At 42.2% G+C, this 15,659-nt stretch overlaps 1 protein-coding gene across 7 annotated transcripts in view; it reads right to left on the reverse strand.

Moving 5' to 3' along the window:
• SCUBE3 (signal peptide, CUB domain and EGF like domain containing 3) overlaps positions 1–15,659 on the reverse strand; it is a 118,141-nt gene that overhangs the window by 56,305 nt on the left and 46,177 nt on the right. For 6 of the 7 annotated variants that reach the window (XM_083744939.1, XM_083744943.1, XM_083744942.1 and 3 more), the window contains exon 4: positions 10,227–10,361. In XM_083744939.1, the coding sequence (XP_083601065.1) occupies positions 10,227–10,361 (135 nt within the window). Of the gene's footprint in view, positions 1–7,189; positions 7,388–10,226; positions 10,362–15,659 lie in introns of those variants that run through there. The other variant, XM_083744945.1, reaches the window with a different exon arrangement.

The following is a 15,659-nucleotide window of genomic DNA, read 5'->3' on the forward strand; positions in this document are numbered from 1 at the left end:
TGGACATTTCATGGGTCTTTTACTATGCAAGGACCTTAACTACTAATGAAGGAGGAGGGAAAAAGCAATGGCAAGGAAGAGAGAATGGGACTTCTGCCCAAATAAAAGCTTGCGTAAAGCATGCCATGTGGTAGTATTAGGACATGAAGAGGGTTCTGCGTCACACATTGCAAAGTGGATGCTCAGAGCAAGGTTGTGATAAACACAACTGCTGCTGGTTTAAAGATGCTTGGAACAAGGATTTAGGAAAATGTGTAGGAAATCACAATTTGCCACTTACTGCTGGCTCTCTTTATGTTTGTCTTTGGAATGAATCACTTCTGATATATTTTTGAAGCATAGTACAGTAATTAGTGAAGTCTCAACCCTATAGGAAAACAGAGGTGCAAGTACGTAATCATGGTTTTCCCAGATTACGCAAAAGCTTTTTGTGCAGACAAGTCTGAAAGTAGAGCAGAAATAGTGACAGATTGTGAAATGCAGCATGTGCCTCACTTCCTCTTCACACTGTTTTTATAAGCATATCACACAAAAATAAATGCACCAATACAAAAATATTTATTGGCTAACAAAGGCCAGCACAACACATTAGGCCCTGTCCGCTAGAACTATAACCAGAAATTAATTCAGCCTATGTGACTGTTTACCAGTAATATGAAAGTATAGGGCTGTGTGTGAGAGGGAGAAGAGGGAAACCGTGGCTGTCATTATAGGCCTAACCATGTACACAATCAGAGCATGTTACAGACATTGCCAAGGGACAGGGGAGCTAGTGATTGAGAAGGACCAGTACCAGCAGAAGTTTGTTACTGCTGCACATGGCCTGGAAAACGAACAGCGTTTTATGGGACTCAGTCCCACAAATATGCTAAAACATAGTTTATGAAATACTCACTGTCCAGGATCAGCAACCAAAAAATAAGCAAGGAGAAATAACTAGGATAGGCATCTGGGAAAACAGTTTTTTTATTATCTTGGTTTTTTTCTGTCTACAGTTGCTCTCCCAATACCTTACATTCTCTCACACGCTTCCCTACTTCCTTCCCTATTTTATGCTGAAGTTTTTTCAGAAACAACCAATTGCTGAATATATTCCTCCCCCTGCCGTCCCTACCTGAGCTCTTTGGCTCCATCACAACTGGAAAACCAAGGATCTGATGATACCCACAGCCTCGCTATCCCACTACTATTGCAGACAAGAAAAAGTTGCCAGAACCTCAGCTCTAAAAGCTGGGTTCTGCGGACACTGAATATAACACTCGATGAATTTTAAATATTATTTAACAAAATCCACAGGCAGACAGGAGGAATGGAGACAGCTAGTGTGGTCACACACAGCGTGATTCCAGTAAGAGATTGCACGCAGAATACTCTGGCGCGTTCCCTCAGAACCATCTCATTTTGAGCATGAGTATCCAAGCAAGCAGCTGCTGGTTGGCTCCCTCTGGGAAAGACTACATAGGAAGCACAGGGTTTCTCACGCCATTTTACAACGTCAAGAGGGGAATTGATGCAACCGCAACAGTTGTCTGACTATTTTACAGTCTACCCAGGGTATAATCTCAAGCTTGCTTGGAGGTGCTCTCGGCACAGAGTGCCAAAACCGAGCCAAAAAACTACTTGACTTCAGGGCAGATACTGGTAGTGGATGGGCCAGCAACAACAACACTGAGGGGTCCTGAGGTGGGGAGGGAAACCCAAGAAAGATCCCCTCTGGTAAACAAGGTGCATTTAATGAGGATACGGACATGTTCATGGTCAGAAGGCTTTTCTGCATGAAAGCTATTCATGGATCAGTTCTCCTCAGTTTGACTGTTCAACCTCTATCTATTTCTCTATTCCATGAAGATGCAAGGAGCTGAGAAATGGCAGTATTCAGCTAACTGCACAAGGATGACCACTATCACAACAGGTCTCCCCCGCCCCAATCTCCCCACCACCCCTTGTCCCTAAATCTGCTCTGGAAGGTGGTGGGAGAAGGGGGAAATGTTCTGCTGCACAAAGAGAAATCCTTGTGCTGATAGAACAATCACTTTAATGCTGTGTTTAATATAACCCAAAGTCTTTGATGCAATGAGAAAATGTCAGAAGAAAACTTGCTGGGATGACTTGCTGGGTTAGGCCAATGCCCCCATAGAGTCGAGTATCCTGTTCTCACAGCAGCCAACCGGATACAAGCAAGACAAGAACTCTGCCCACCTGTGATTTCCAGCAGCTATTATTCAGAGGCATACCACCTCTAAATGTGGAAGAAGAAGAAGAAGAAGAAGAAGAAGAAGAAGAAGAAGAAGAAGAAGAAGAAGAAGAAGAGTAGGAGTAGTTTGGATTTGATATCCTGCCTTTCACTCCCTTTAAGGAGTCTCAAAGACAGCTATTGCGGCTTGTAGCTGTTAATAGCATTATCCCTACATGAATCTGTCTAATCCTCTTTTAAAGCCATCCATGTTGGTGGCCATCACTGCCTACTGTGGACGAGTTCCATATGTTTCATCATTTGAAATCAAATGTTTGACCATGTTGGATTTCTTTTGCAATTGGCTATTTACATGTGTGTAGAACATGCAGAACAAAAGGCATGAAAGCTAGACTGGGTCACACACCCAAACTCAGAGAAGCATCTCCAAACGTTATGCAACACAATCTCCCTAATTCTACTGAGGGGACCTCTGCACAGTGGCTTCCTGTATTCAGTGCTGCAGCACAAAGGAAGCATATCTGCAATATTTTCGAGTATGGAGGAAGCATCAATAGAAAAAGCAAGAATGCTTTCTAGAGTATCTGTGACAAGACTGTGCACCAATTCAAGCAGGCTATAAAAGTTACACAACCCCCCTTTCAAAGCACTGCAAAAGTCTACAGAGAGGCAACATGGATGGAGTTCATTGTAGAGTGCAGGGGTTGGATGAAGAAACACAAAGAGGCCCAGTGGTTCACAGAACTAGGGTTGAAAACACCTAAAACCAACACCATGTTTGGAAGGGGAATGAGTAAGAAATAATAGTGCCTCCAATTCTAAGTTACTGGTTTGAATCCAGCCTGAGTCATTAAAATCAAGTCTGTTTCCATCTCATGGCTATCCAGCTAGATGCATGAAATGAGTTTTGGAAGAGCTTGCTTCAGTTTCTGAGAAGGAGCAGTTTATGATCAGTTTACATTGTAAAAACTGCTGCCACTGCAGACTTTAACCAACACCTCCCCCTTTCTGGCAGTCTTAGTCCGAAAGCAAAAACAGGAAAGATAGAATGAGCATCCATGGCAGCACTAAGGAGGAATGGTGGTATGTCAGAGAGAGAAATTTATTCACAAATCATAATAGAGAACATGGTCTCATTTCTAGTGAACTTTCAATATCCACAAACAGATGAGTGCAAACAATCGGCAGCTCCAGCACTGCAAAACTGGAGCAGTCCTCCTGAGACAAATAGTTAAGCCAATGGCTCACTACTAGACTAAGTTCACCAGAGCCTAGCCAGACATACCTGAGTTCCAAGAGAGGGTAGCAAACACTGACCACTCGTAAGATTTGGAGATGAAGTCTATAGAAGGTCAAAGGCTTATAATTTCATGTAAGGTCCATAGAAAGTTCAACAGAAACTGGCTGAATCTAGATATCTGAACGGGAGCTGAAACAACACTGTTACATCAGCAACTACCAGTGGAAGATTTAAGATTTAAATGATCAGCTGGACACATTCTTTCCCATCCTGAATGTAGTAAAACAAAGGGTGCTTCCACATTAGGTGGAACTGCCAGGCTTCGTGGAGTCACTTTTTACAGGGCATCTACACAACTTCATCATCTGAGCATTCTCATCCTGTGGTTATCCAATCTCTCCAATGGTAGAAAGTCTGGCTTTTTCAAAACAGCACAATCTCCATGCCTTTAGCATTACTCTTTTTAAAGTTATGTGGTTTTGACAAAGGCAATGACATACTGAGAAACTAAACCTATCATAGCTCAACAAACATTCATTATAACCCTTTGCAGTGGATGCCATATTATGAACCAGGTTTTTCCCTCACATAATCTTTTAATTAGCACTAATACACTTCACTTCCACTTCCATACATCACTACTGGAAGTGAGAGCTGGACCATAAAGAAGGCTGATCGCCGAAGAATTGATGCTTTTTAATTATGGTGCTGGAGGAGACTCTTGAGAGTCCCATGGACTGCAAGAAGATCAAACGTATCCATTCTTAAGGAAATCAGCCCTGAGTGCTCACTGGAAAGACAGATCCTGAAGCTGAGACTCCAATACTTTGGCCACCTCATGAGAAGAGAAGACTCCCTGGAAAAGACCCTGATGTTGGGAAAGACTGAGGGCACAAGAAGAAGGGGACGACAGAGGACGAGATGGTTGGACAGTGTTCTCGAAGCTACAAACCAAACTGCGGGAGGCAGTAGAAGACAGGAGTGCCTGGCGTGCTCCCATGGGGTCACGAAGAGTCGGACACGACTAAACAACTAAACAACTAAACGAAACGAAACGAAATACACTTCAACAAACAGAAAGAAAGAAAGAAAGAAAGAAAGAAAGAAAGAAAGAGTATAGTGCTATAACACAATAATGCTATAATGTTATTTTAAAAGATTAACACCCATTCTGGACCATCCAGCATTCTGTTTTAATGACAAATACCTCCATTATTGATGTTGGGAACTAAAGAGTATAAAGGATCAAAGATATTCTGCCTAATGGTTGTCCTATTTCAGCAACTTCATTAAAAGAAAAACTAAACGATACCCTGCACAACTGGCTCCAACTAACTCATGTCTATTCTTTTGCCTGGCTCTTGCTGAGCAAAGGAGAAGGTCACTACTCCCTGACACTCTATGAATCATTTTGTCTTAATGCAACCTCACGTAATAAGAGCATGGCTTCCAATATACAGTGGTACCTCTAGTTGCGGACTTAATCCGTTCTGGGGTGCTGTTTGCACCCTGAAAAGTCCACAACTAGCGCGCCTCTTCTGCACATGTGTGCAGCTCGATCGAGTGCTTCTGCGAAGCATGCAGATCGCTTCTGCGCATGCTGAACCTGGAAGTAAACACTTCCGGGTTTGCCGCGTTTGTAAGCTGAAAGTCCGTAACCAGAGTGGAACGCAACTAGAGGTATCACTGTATATAGAATTTTACTTAGCGCGGAATTAGGCTCTTTTCAGGGGCCATGATTAGTATGGAAGAGTGAGTGGATTTCCCGATAGAGGAACAACTATGGGAAGAGTTGTGGTCCAAACCCCCACTTAAAATGATTTCTGTAAGAATACAGGAAGTCACGCTGAAAAAAGTGTTATGATGGCATTGGACTCCACTCCACCTATCAAAAATTGGCAAAGGTTACTCTAATTTATGTTGGTGGGATTGTGGAAACATTGAAACATTGCTTCACATGTGGTGGAATTGCTGCATAGTTCAGAGATTCTGGACCCCAATTTTTGACACTATTTCCACCATCACCTCCTATTTCTCCTATCCTTGTAGTGTGGTACCAATTCACCCATTATGCATAAATCTCTGTTTATGCTTCTTGCCGCAGCCAGAATGTCAGTGGTTTCCCATTGGAAATCCGACTCACCTGCTTCCCAACAGAGGCGGGTAGCAAAAGTATGGGACATTGCACTTCAGAACACCTGACATACAAGCGGAGAGCCCTTAATGGTTCATCAGAAATAGATGACTTTTATTTTAATTGGTATAAATTTTTCTCCTATGTTAACTTATCTGCACAGCCCACTAAACCTCCTGCTTTACAGATAAATAAGTGGCGAGGCTTTATTGAGAACTAAATTGACTCACCTTTTTCTTCTTATATGTGACAATTGTATACAGCATTGCACTCTCAATTGTTTCCTGGTTTTCTCCTCCCCTCTGTATTCTCATTTTATTTTTCTATTTTTCTATATTACACTTATCATTCTTACTGCAATTTTATGTGCTATGTCAATAACCATTCTGACAAAAAATGATAATTTAAAAAACAACTAACTTATAAGGAAAGGGAGACTCTGAGAATGGGTGCCTGGGTCAGCCTATCCCTTCAGTCTCCAGTAATTTCAGCCAGTTTCTCCATTGCTTTTCTCCAGTTCCTTCTGCTTTTCTCTTTGGTCTCACAGGGATCAGGACAGTAGAATAAAACCAGGCATATCTGCTTAATGTGACAGAACTCATCATAACCTGAGAATCAGAATCTGCCATATGCTGTTATTTATTGATCTGCCCACGGGCTCACATACGAGGCAAAAGCCAAGGAAATGTAGAGGGAGTGGAGAATTGCATGTGCTGTGTGTGAAGCAAAAGAGTTACAGCAACACAACAACACCTCTTCAGTAATTAATTGATAAAAGTGATTCTTTAAAAAAAATCAGAGGGATCTAAGGAAGAAATAAGAGAGAGAGAAATCTTTTTCTTAAAGTAGGACAATGAGGAGGACAACTGAATATCAAAGGCAGAAAATGCTACGCATAATGAACAGCACAGATGGGAAACAGCAGAGGGGTGTGGAAGTTTAGCAAAAAGATTAGTATTTGATAAATGGAGGAACCGAGGAACAGAACAGATATGGGGCAAGATCACAAAGAGATTTAAAGGTTAGAAGAAGTTTAAACTGTATAAAGAACAATAAAGAAAGCCAGAAACAAGAAGCGTATAGGTATATACCACGATGCAACTGCAAAAAATAAATAAGCAAAATAATTATTCTCAAAGTAGCTGAGAGGCAGGAAGACCAATAAGCAAAAAACTACTTACTCATCAACAATTAATCAACACAAGACAGAATGAGAGTCTGAAAAAGGGTTATGGTAGAAGAAGCAAGTAAGAGGACAAATCTGAGAAGTATTAAAGGGGGGAATCTTGCAAACAGTATTGTGAGCTGAGAAAGAAAGAGAAGCATTAAAGGCAATGCCTGCACTGGACAGCTAATAACTGAGAGACAAGGAAGAAATAAAAGTGAGAAACACTATACTTCTAATGTTTGAGTTTAAGACAATGATCAGACATGTAAACAGAAGTAGCTATATGAAAATCTGAAAGGAGGAGGGAACGGACAGCTGGATTTTGTGAGGATACCATCAGAAATATTATAGGCCAAAGAACAGTCAAATTACCCAGAGGAAGAGGATAAAGAAGGGCTGAGCTTGAAAGAGTCTAAAAATAAAATAAAGAGAAAATTGAAGCAAGCCACTGACCTCATTTGCACATCATCACGGCAAACCATCGTCTTCCCTGAACCTATGATAGGTTTGTATCTGTGAATCATATCTCGTATGGAAGGTTCTCTTCCTTCTAATTAGAACATTTCCCCATGAGGACAATTTCTTTTACCAGAGCCTGATACAGTACTATTAATGCATTCCATTTGAGGGAAATTCCTCTCCTTACCGTACTGCAAGAGTTGAGGATTACTGTTTGCTTCTTATGGATCACAACCTTGCTGACCTTGTTATCTTGCCCAGAAGATAACAAATACATATGCTCAAAGGGCAATTATGCTGTATTAGAAATTACATATGTAAATGAAATCAGCTCGTCACATGAACAAAAGCACTATTGCTATCCCTTGCCTGCGAAAGGCAGAAGAGAACTGTCAATAATTAGCAAGAAAGCCATTAAAAAAAAAACAATCCAAGGGCTAGGAACTTGTGGCACTCCAGATGTTGTTGGGTTGCAACTCCCACAATCCCTGACCACTGGCAACATTAGCTGGGGGCTGATGAGAATTGGAGTCCAACAACAGCAACATCTGGTGGGCCACAGGCCCCCCCCACTCTAATCATAAGGAAGCAGGAGTCAGATCTGGGATTACAATGCCGGAGATCATGGTTCAATCAATTCAGAACATTTTGAATTGTGCCAGGTGCACAGAAACTCCAAAGAAAAAAGTTACCTCACTAAACAATTGTGGCTAAAGCAGGGATTGAGGGGGACAGACAAATCAAAACAGAATCCTGTGCCAGCTGGAGACTGCAAATTTCATGGCAAAAACAAGAACTCTTTCTTTCTTGGCTTTTTAGCTTTTCTTAGAGGTTATTCCAAGCAACTGAAAATAAATGCCAAAGATGAGGTGGTAAAACCAAGACACAAGAAATGACAAGAAAAGGCGAGTCCTGTGGGTTGTTGTGGCAAGATATTTCCCTCTTTTACTTCGGTAAATTGTTAGGGATATGCATTAGCTGCCTCTACTTGGCATTAGAGTTTCACAGGCTTTTGAAAGGTCTTTGATGCTTGCATCAAAAAGCTTGTTTGGTTTTGCTGCAGCTTCTCTAACTGACATGGTCTCCAACAAAACTAAGCCTGACCGTCAACATCAAACACAGATGAGCCTGTTCCTGACAAAGCTGATGTTGGAGTCTTCTGCTCTGCTTGCATAGAGCTTATCTAGCAGAATGGCTATGAGACTGAACTACATATCAGAGAGCTGTCAGAGCTAACAACTGAGAACTGTTTGTTCTGCAGGCAGTTGCCCCAAGCAGTGAACTATCAGAACTGCAGTTGGCAGTTGTTTCTGGCAGTGAAGTATTACCAGGTTCTAGACCAGGCTTCCTCAGCCTCGGCCCTCCAGATGTTTTTGGCCTGCAACTCCCATGATCCCTAGCAGGACCAGTGGTCAGGGATAATGGGAATTGTTGTCCAAAACATCTGGAGGGCCAAGGTTGAGGAAGCCTGTTCTAGACTGGCTTCATCCACCCAGGCTGGGCTTTGGGTCCTCCTGAACAAGAAAGGTTAGGAAGACTTCCTGTCTGGGCTGGGATCTTGCATGAGCAGCAAGGTCATCCTGGCTCTGGTGTGCTTCTGTGCTAACTCCTGGCCCTGGCCCTTGGCTTTGACACCCTGGTTCAACACAAAGTTTCCTGCTCTTGGCTCACCTCTGACAGCTGTCAGCCTTCACACCTGATATTTATCTCAGCTCTTCCATGAACTCATTAAACAGCCTTATAGAAATCACTTTCTCTCAGCCTCAGTTTCCCCAACTGCAATAAGAGAGCAACACCCTTACTGATCTTTCTTATAGGGTGGTTGTGAGGATGACAAGATGCAACCACATTGAATTTTGTTTCTTACCATCAAGTGATAGATAAATTTTATGGGGGTCAGAAATGTGTGAAATGCTTTGAACACTCCAAAAACTTTATGTAAATCTAGGTCTTTATGTAAATCGAGGTATAGCTACTAGGTATAGCTAATCCAGCTGTTCTTTCTTCTTTCCTTTAAGGAAAAACACTAAATCATAATTATTCTACAAAGCTTATGGATGATGACATGGTAATGATTAGATATCACTGTGGTGGGCACAGTATGAGTATCAGTTCAAACTACCAATCTGCCATGTTGATAATGTGGGCTAAATAGTTCAGTGCAAACATCGCATTAGATGAATCAAGTGTATAATTGACTGCCCACTCCCAACTTCCAACATAACCCATATTCATCACAGCATCACCACTACTGTAGTGCCCAATGTGGCTAGACAAGTGTAAATGTAGGGTGAATGATAAGATGGGTACAAGTTTTTTTTTTAAAAAAAATATATATAAACATTTATATCCTACATTTCTGTCGATAATAAACTTTAAAACAATTATTTAAACACATGCACATGATTTCTGACATCTCATATCCCAAAGTTGGCACTTTATATAAATAGCCCTGGTTGTAAATGGTTTAGTGGTAATTATTAACATTACGCCGTAAATGCATTTGTTTTTATTAGCACATCTGTATCCAAGAGACAAACTACAACATGTGATATATTAAGTGCAGAGAGTCTTGAGAATTCTGCAGCTTAAGCTAAAGAGCTGGGCTCTCCAACAAAGACTACAATCAGCTGTTAACTCGGGGCACTTCCAAGTTTTGTGGTTGACGAATGCTTTTAATCAGTATATTAAAACCTGCAGTTCATATGGGGACTGGGACTGAACCATACCCATGATGATCATTGTTAATCCAAGACAGAGAAGCAAAATCAGAGTGAATGGCTACCCTACCCCAGCCTCCTTTTGGCCTTGACTTCCAGTTTGATGCTATCAGTCCATCACTGTTTGGAGTGATATTGGAAAGGGCCCAACTTGTAAGCTAGAGTGTGCTCAACCATATAATAAGACACACACAAATCTGACATCTCATAATGCCCATACAGATGTTTATCCATCTATTTATGTAACCTTAATATCCAACGGAGGCAGAGGGTGACATGCCTGGCAGGAAATAAAGGCGTTAATGACCAACCTTCTGGGCGCTGGATGCAGGTATGCTGGTTATCACTCAGGAAAAAGCCATCACGACAGTGGCACTCGTAGCTCCCCATCATGTTAACACATGTTTGCTGGCAGCCACCATTCCCCTCTGCACACTCATCCACATCTGTTTTGGGAAGCAAAGGAGAGAATGAGAGTCTGATGCTTACATCACACTATTTATACAACAGAAAGACATCAAAGTATATAAACATATCACTTTATAAAAAGCAGTTTCCAATATTCCATTAAACTGACCCAACATTCTAGCACAGTTAAATAACGGAATAGAGGATGGAGATAATGGAGATAGATGCCTTGATCTTTAGTGGTTGGGACCACCAGGGACAAGGAAACAGGGTTAAACCCAAATCCAGTGTTCTTCCTGAGTATATTCATTTACCTTTCCCACAGGGAAAAGTAAGTGCCACTCTTAGGCACACTTTCATGTAATGCTGGGTGCCCCATCCTCTATCAATAGACACACCATGCATTATAAACTACAAATTCTGGTGTTGATCATAGTGACTGACCAGCATTAGTAAACACCTTACAGAACACTGTTTCGATGGGCAAAATCAAATGTGGAGACTTGGGAGTGGTCCCCCCCCCCCGAAACTGCCATTATTTTGTTCATCCACATGACACCATTGTTTCCTCGCTGCATTTCATTTTCTGAGTAATTGTTTACCCATTGCATTTCAGTGTTTTGTTCAGCCAGACAGTCAAAGGTCTGTGGGGCAAGGGCTGCATTACTGGGCTAAGTATTTCAGCTGCCTCCATAGCCTGAAGCCAGTCAACTGACCTCACAAGCTAACAGAGACACATCAGACCTTATAAAACCTGTCCATGGATGCCAGTTCCTCACAGTGAGCAACTCGTTGAACCAAGCAGCACATAAGACTCCCTTGCTTTGCCCCACCTAGCTGCTCTAGTATGTTGCCACTGGGCCACATGTGATTATGTCTCTGGACCATGGCTTCTGTTTGCCTGATTCAGTGCCTTATCTCCAGCCTGTCTCCTCCCTATGGCCCATGTGACTTTCACCTCTCTGTGCCAGGATTAGACCTCAACTGCAGCCTGCTGTAAAACTAAGTTCCAGGTATAACATTCCCTCTTGTCCCTTTCTCACACACACACACACACACACACACACACTTAAAGAAAATGCATAGGTTTCATTTTATTTGGTGACATGGAAAAAATGAAGTTCACTGAGGTTACTTTGAGAAGACATTGTGTGCAAATAGATTCTCTCTGTGCGTGTCACTTCTGGCAATTAACCTCAGCCCAAGCCAGACACAGAATTCCCTTCTTTGGCTCTATGGCTTATTTTCAAACACATGCTGGACTTCCCTGATTGGTCAGTGCACACTTTTCCGAGTGTTGTTTTCATAGGTCTGGTGCACCTTTGCAACTGTTGTGCTGGCCAAGGTTACCAAAAATCGCTTGGTGGTAACTCAAGACACAGCACAGCACCAGAAAATAACAACCACCATTTCTACAGTTTTGCCTAGAAGGAAATAGGCTTCACTTATAAGAAAAGTAGAAAAAAGTTGGGTTGGTTTTGGGGGGAGGGGTTGTTTATTTCTGAGAGAGAAGGCACGAACCTTAAGCAACATAGACTTTCAAAATCTTGGGCAGAGCCGCTTTCCCATTCTTTCTGGCTTCTTTAAGGGCCCAGAACATAACAGATGTTTTGCTATTTGGAGCAGAAAAGCCTCAGAACTCATTAATTTTAAGGAACCTCACACACCCAATCCAATCCACTCTTGTGAGCTCTTGTCCACTTGTCTATTTTGATTTAATAAAACAAAGCTGTAAACATGGCATAATGCTTTAAAGATTTGTTAGCCTGATTAAAACATACTGCTTTGTGCTTCCCTACACTAGTACTTTAGGCAGGCAGAGCCCAGGGTGCTAAAAGATAGTGTTGTGAGTTTGGGGCGGGGAGGAGGGGAGGAGAGTAGCCTATATGTTGAGACCCTTCTAACCGCTGGATCCAGCAAGTGTTAAAATATAAGCCAGGCCAGTTTCCTGCAGAGGTGATCGCCTGGGTGATGGGCCATTAAAGGGAACAAAGGAAAGGGGATCAGTGTAAGGAGAGTGGAAAATATTTAGTGACTATATGGAAAGTAACTGTACACAGTTGAAAACACTGGCAGCATTAAGATAAAATCAACAGTCGTTATTGTTTGAGGGATGTAAAAATGGAGAACTGACAAAAATGGTTTTAGTAAAATATGCAGGAAGTGAATATAAATACAGTGGTACCTCGGGTTACATACGCTTCAGGTTACATATGCTTCAGGTTACAGACTCCACTAACCCAGAAATAGTACCTCGGGTTAAGCACTTTGCTTCAGGATGAGAACAGAAATCGTGCTCCGGCGGTGCGGCGGCAGCGGGAGGCCCTATTAGCTAAAGTGGTGCTTCAGGTTAAGAACAGTTTCAGGTTAAGAACAGACCTCCGGAACAAATTAAGTACTTAACCTGAGGTACCACTGTAAAATGAACCAGGGAAGGAAAGGGAGGGAGGTCACTGCATATTCAATGGTATGTAAAATGTTTGTTTTGTTTGTAAAATTGAAAATTCAATAAAAAATATTTTTTAAAAAAGGAACAGCTGGTGTTGTGGAGCAGAGCCAATTTGCACTAACGTTTTCTGAACCAGCAGGCATTGCTTTCAGAGAGTAAATGGAAGCCACCCTAAAGGCTTCCTGTTGGGTGTTGTTGGGGGGGGGGGGTTGCACTAGGAGGTCTGCTTCCAATGTCTATATCATAAGGATCTGGATTGTTTCTGACCAAGGTATTCCAGAGGACAGAATGGCATCACCCCTCAGGAGCAGCCTCTCAGCAGGTTGGCTGTGTCTACACACCCACCCAGCAAACGAATTTGGCAACAGTTTACATGAAAGCATTAACAACCAGTTGCTGGCCACATTTTCTAAGCGACTTATTACTTCATATCATTCAATCACATTTCTTCTTACTCATCTCTTATCTAAGGTAATGTCTTAACTATTTTAGCTTTTTATTGGTATGTCTCACATACCCCCAACTATTGTTGCTCACCACTTCCTGCTTGTCCTGTGTACTTTTCAAGACCAGAACTTCACATATTACTAATATTGTGACAAATGTACATCTTTTTCCTGACTGTCATTTCTGCTGCCTGCAGTCCAACAAACTATCATTGTCTGTAAGCTGCTATTACTCCAATGTCTTCTTCTTGACTAATAATCTCTGATCCAATACTTTTTGGAAAACCAAAAATAACCAAGCTTCCAGCAGAACATGTAGATCTAATCACGGCAGTGGTTCAGCCTATTGTGAAAGCTTATCCAGTATCTGCCTGCCACTTTACATCTGATCTTTTGAAATACTGGTGGCTAGAAATACACACCTTCTCTTTCACGACCAAGTAGAGTGCTGAGCTGGTGCCTCAGGCAGGAGAAAGGTGCATTTTCTTGCTCTCAGGATCCCTCACATACTTTATCATAGATCAGAAGAGAAATACAACCAAACTCATTTCTCAACACACACACACACACACACACACAGAAGGCAAGAGGCCCAGTGCCAAAGAAAACCTCCTGTGAACTCGAGCATTTGAAGCCCAACAGCTAAGTGGAAAGTTGAGCCCTTCGGACATCAGCCGTGGGGCCATGGAGCGGACTCCGGAAAAGTCAGAATAGCAGGTCGATGACAGCATGCAGAGAGAAAGAATTTCAGATCAGACCCGAATACCTGAACAAATGTCTAAGGGGCTAATTAAAACACACAGACTAGCTCATATGCACAGAAAAGAGAAACACGCTGTCATGCATGGCGTCTTGCAGACTATTGCCAACTATTAAGATTCTATCCCAAAACATGAACATTTTAAGGACTGCTTAACCAAGTTGTTCAACACAGTGTTCTTTTAAAGCACATTATTTGCCTCCAGGAATTCTGGGCATTGTAGTTTACCACTCATAGATTAACAATTTCCAGCAACCCTCAATAAACTATAGTGTCCAGAATTCTTGGAGGGGGGAAATGTGGTTCAAATGTGAGGTATGATGTGTACAGAGCCAATGTCTAGATTTATGACGCCAAAGGAAAGATGTATAGATATAAACTATAGGCAAATGGCTTAGAACAAAAGAAACTCCTCAATGATTTGTCAAATAATAACGTTCTAAAATAGCACTAGCGTGTTTTGGAGTCTTGCCTCATGATCTTCCAGATTCTGAAACACAGAATCATAGAGTTGGAAGGGACCCCAAGAGTGATCAAGTTCAACCCCCTGCAAGGCAGGAATCTCAACTAAGGCATCCATGACAGACGACCATCCAACTTCTGCTTAAAAACCTCCAAGGAAGAAAAGTCCACAACTTCCCAAGGGAGTCCATTCCACCGTCAAAAATATCCATAAAGAACCAAATATAGCCATACCAACTGAGAAAGTAAGGAAAATCACCACAAAATGTGGCAGTTAAGCATGGACAAATATTCTGGGAACGAGTAATATCCTTTTCACCTGTCCATATAACCTCATAGCAAAGTAAATCAGTAGCTGGGGGCTAAGAAAGACTCATAATCCAAGCTGAGGTTGTGTCAGAAGTTGCCAACTCTAAGATCAGAGACCCATGGTTTGTTTGCTGCCACCCTCTGTGGTGAGCCATCAAGCTTCAAGGGAAAGAATCCACAGAAGGCCATTGGCTCTTCTGTGATCTGGAAGGAAGATAAAGGTCTCCCAGTCTGTCATGGATTTTGCCTACACAGCAGCAATAGTGCCTACTGAGCTTGACTCCTGTTTCTTCCTCAATGGTTGCTTAAGGCCCACAACTGGCAACAGCTCCTAATTACTGGTAGGCACTGGTAGACATACAGCAGGCTCCCTTTTACAGGCATTCCCAGCAGTGATAGGATGGCAGGGGTAAGGGTGGTGCAGGATGCGGTGGTGAATGTGAGGCCAGCCAGCTCTCTCCCTTCAGACAAATTGCTGCATAGAGGGAAAAGCCCAAATAGGACTTCCCTTTCTGAACTATTCTCTGAGTAGTGGCAAGATTAGCACAGAGGTAACTGGTTTAGCAGACAGAATTGGACCTGGATGCCTGATTTCAAGTCCCATCTTGTTACAATTAAATGATCTGTAAACAAAGAGAGGGTGCACTGAGCTCACAAAGTGCCAACAAGAAGCATTCAAGTCCCACCTGTGCCATGAATTCCTGGGAGGCCTCAGGCAATGTCTGTAAAATGAAGTAAGATCAATCCTTCCTCACAGGGTTGTTGTACCTGTCCAAACGATTAGGACAATAGAGGATAGCTAGAAAGCTGTTTCAAGTGCCTATGGTTACTGGAAAATTTTGATCTGGGTAATAAAAGGACCTCCCACTGCTCATATTTAACCTAGACAATATTCTCCTGATCACGCGAT

The sequence above is a fragment of the Podarcis gaigeae genome (assembly GCF_964106915.1).
Source record: "Podarcis gaigeae genome assembly, chromosome: 6".
NCBI lineage: Eukaryota > Metazoa > Chordata > Lepidosauria > Squamata > Lacertidae > Podarcis > Podarcis gaigeae.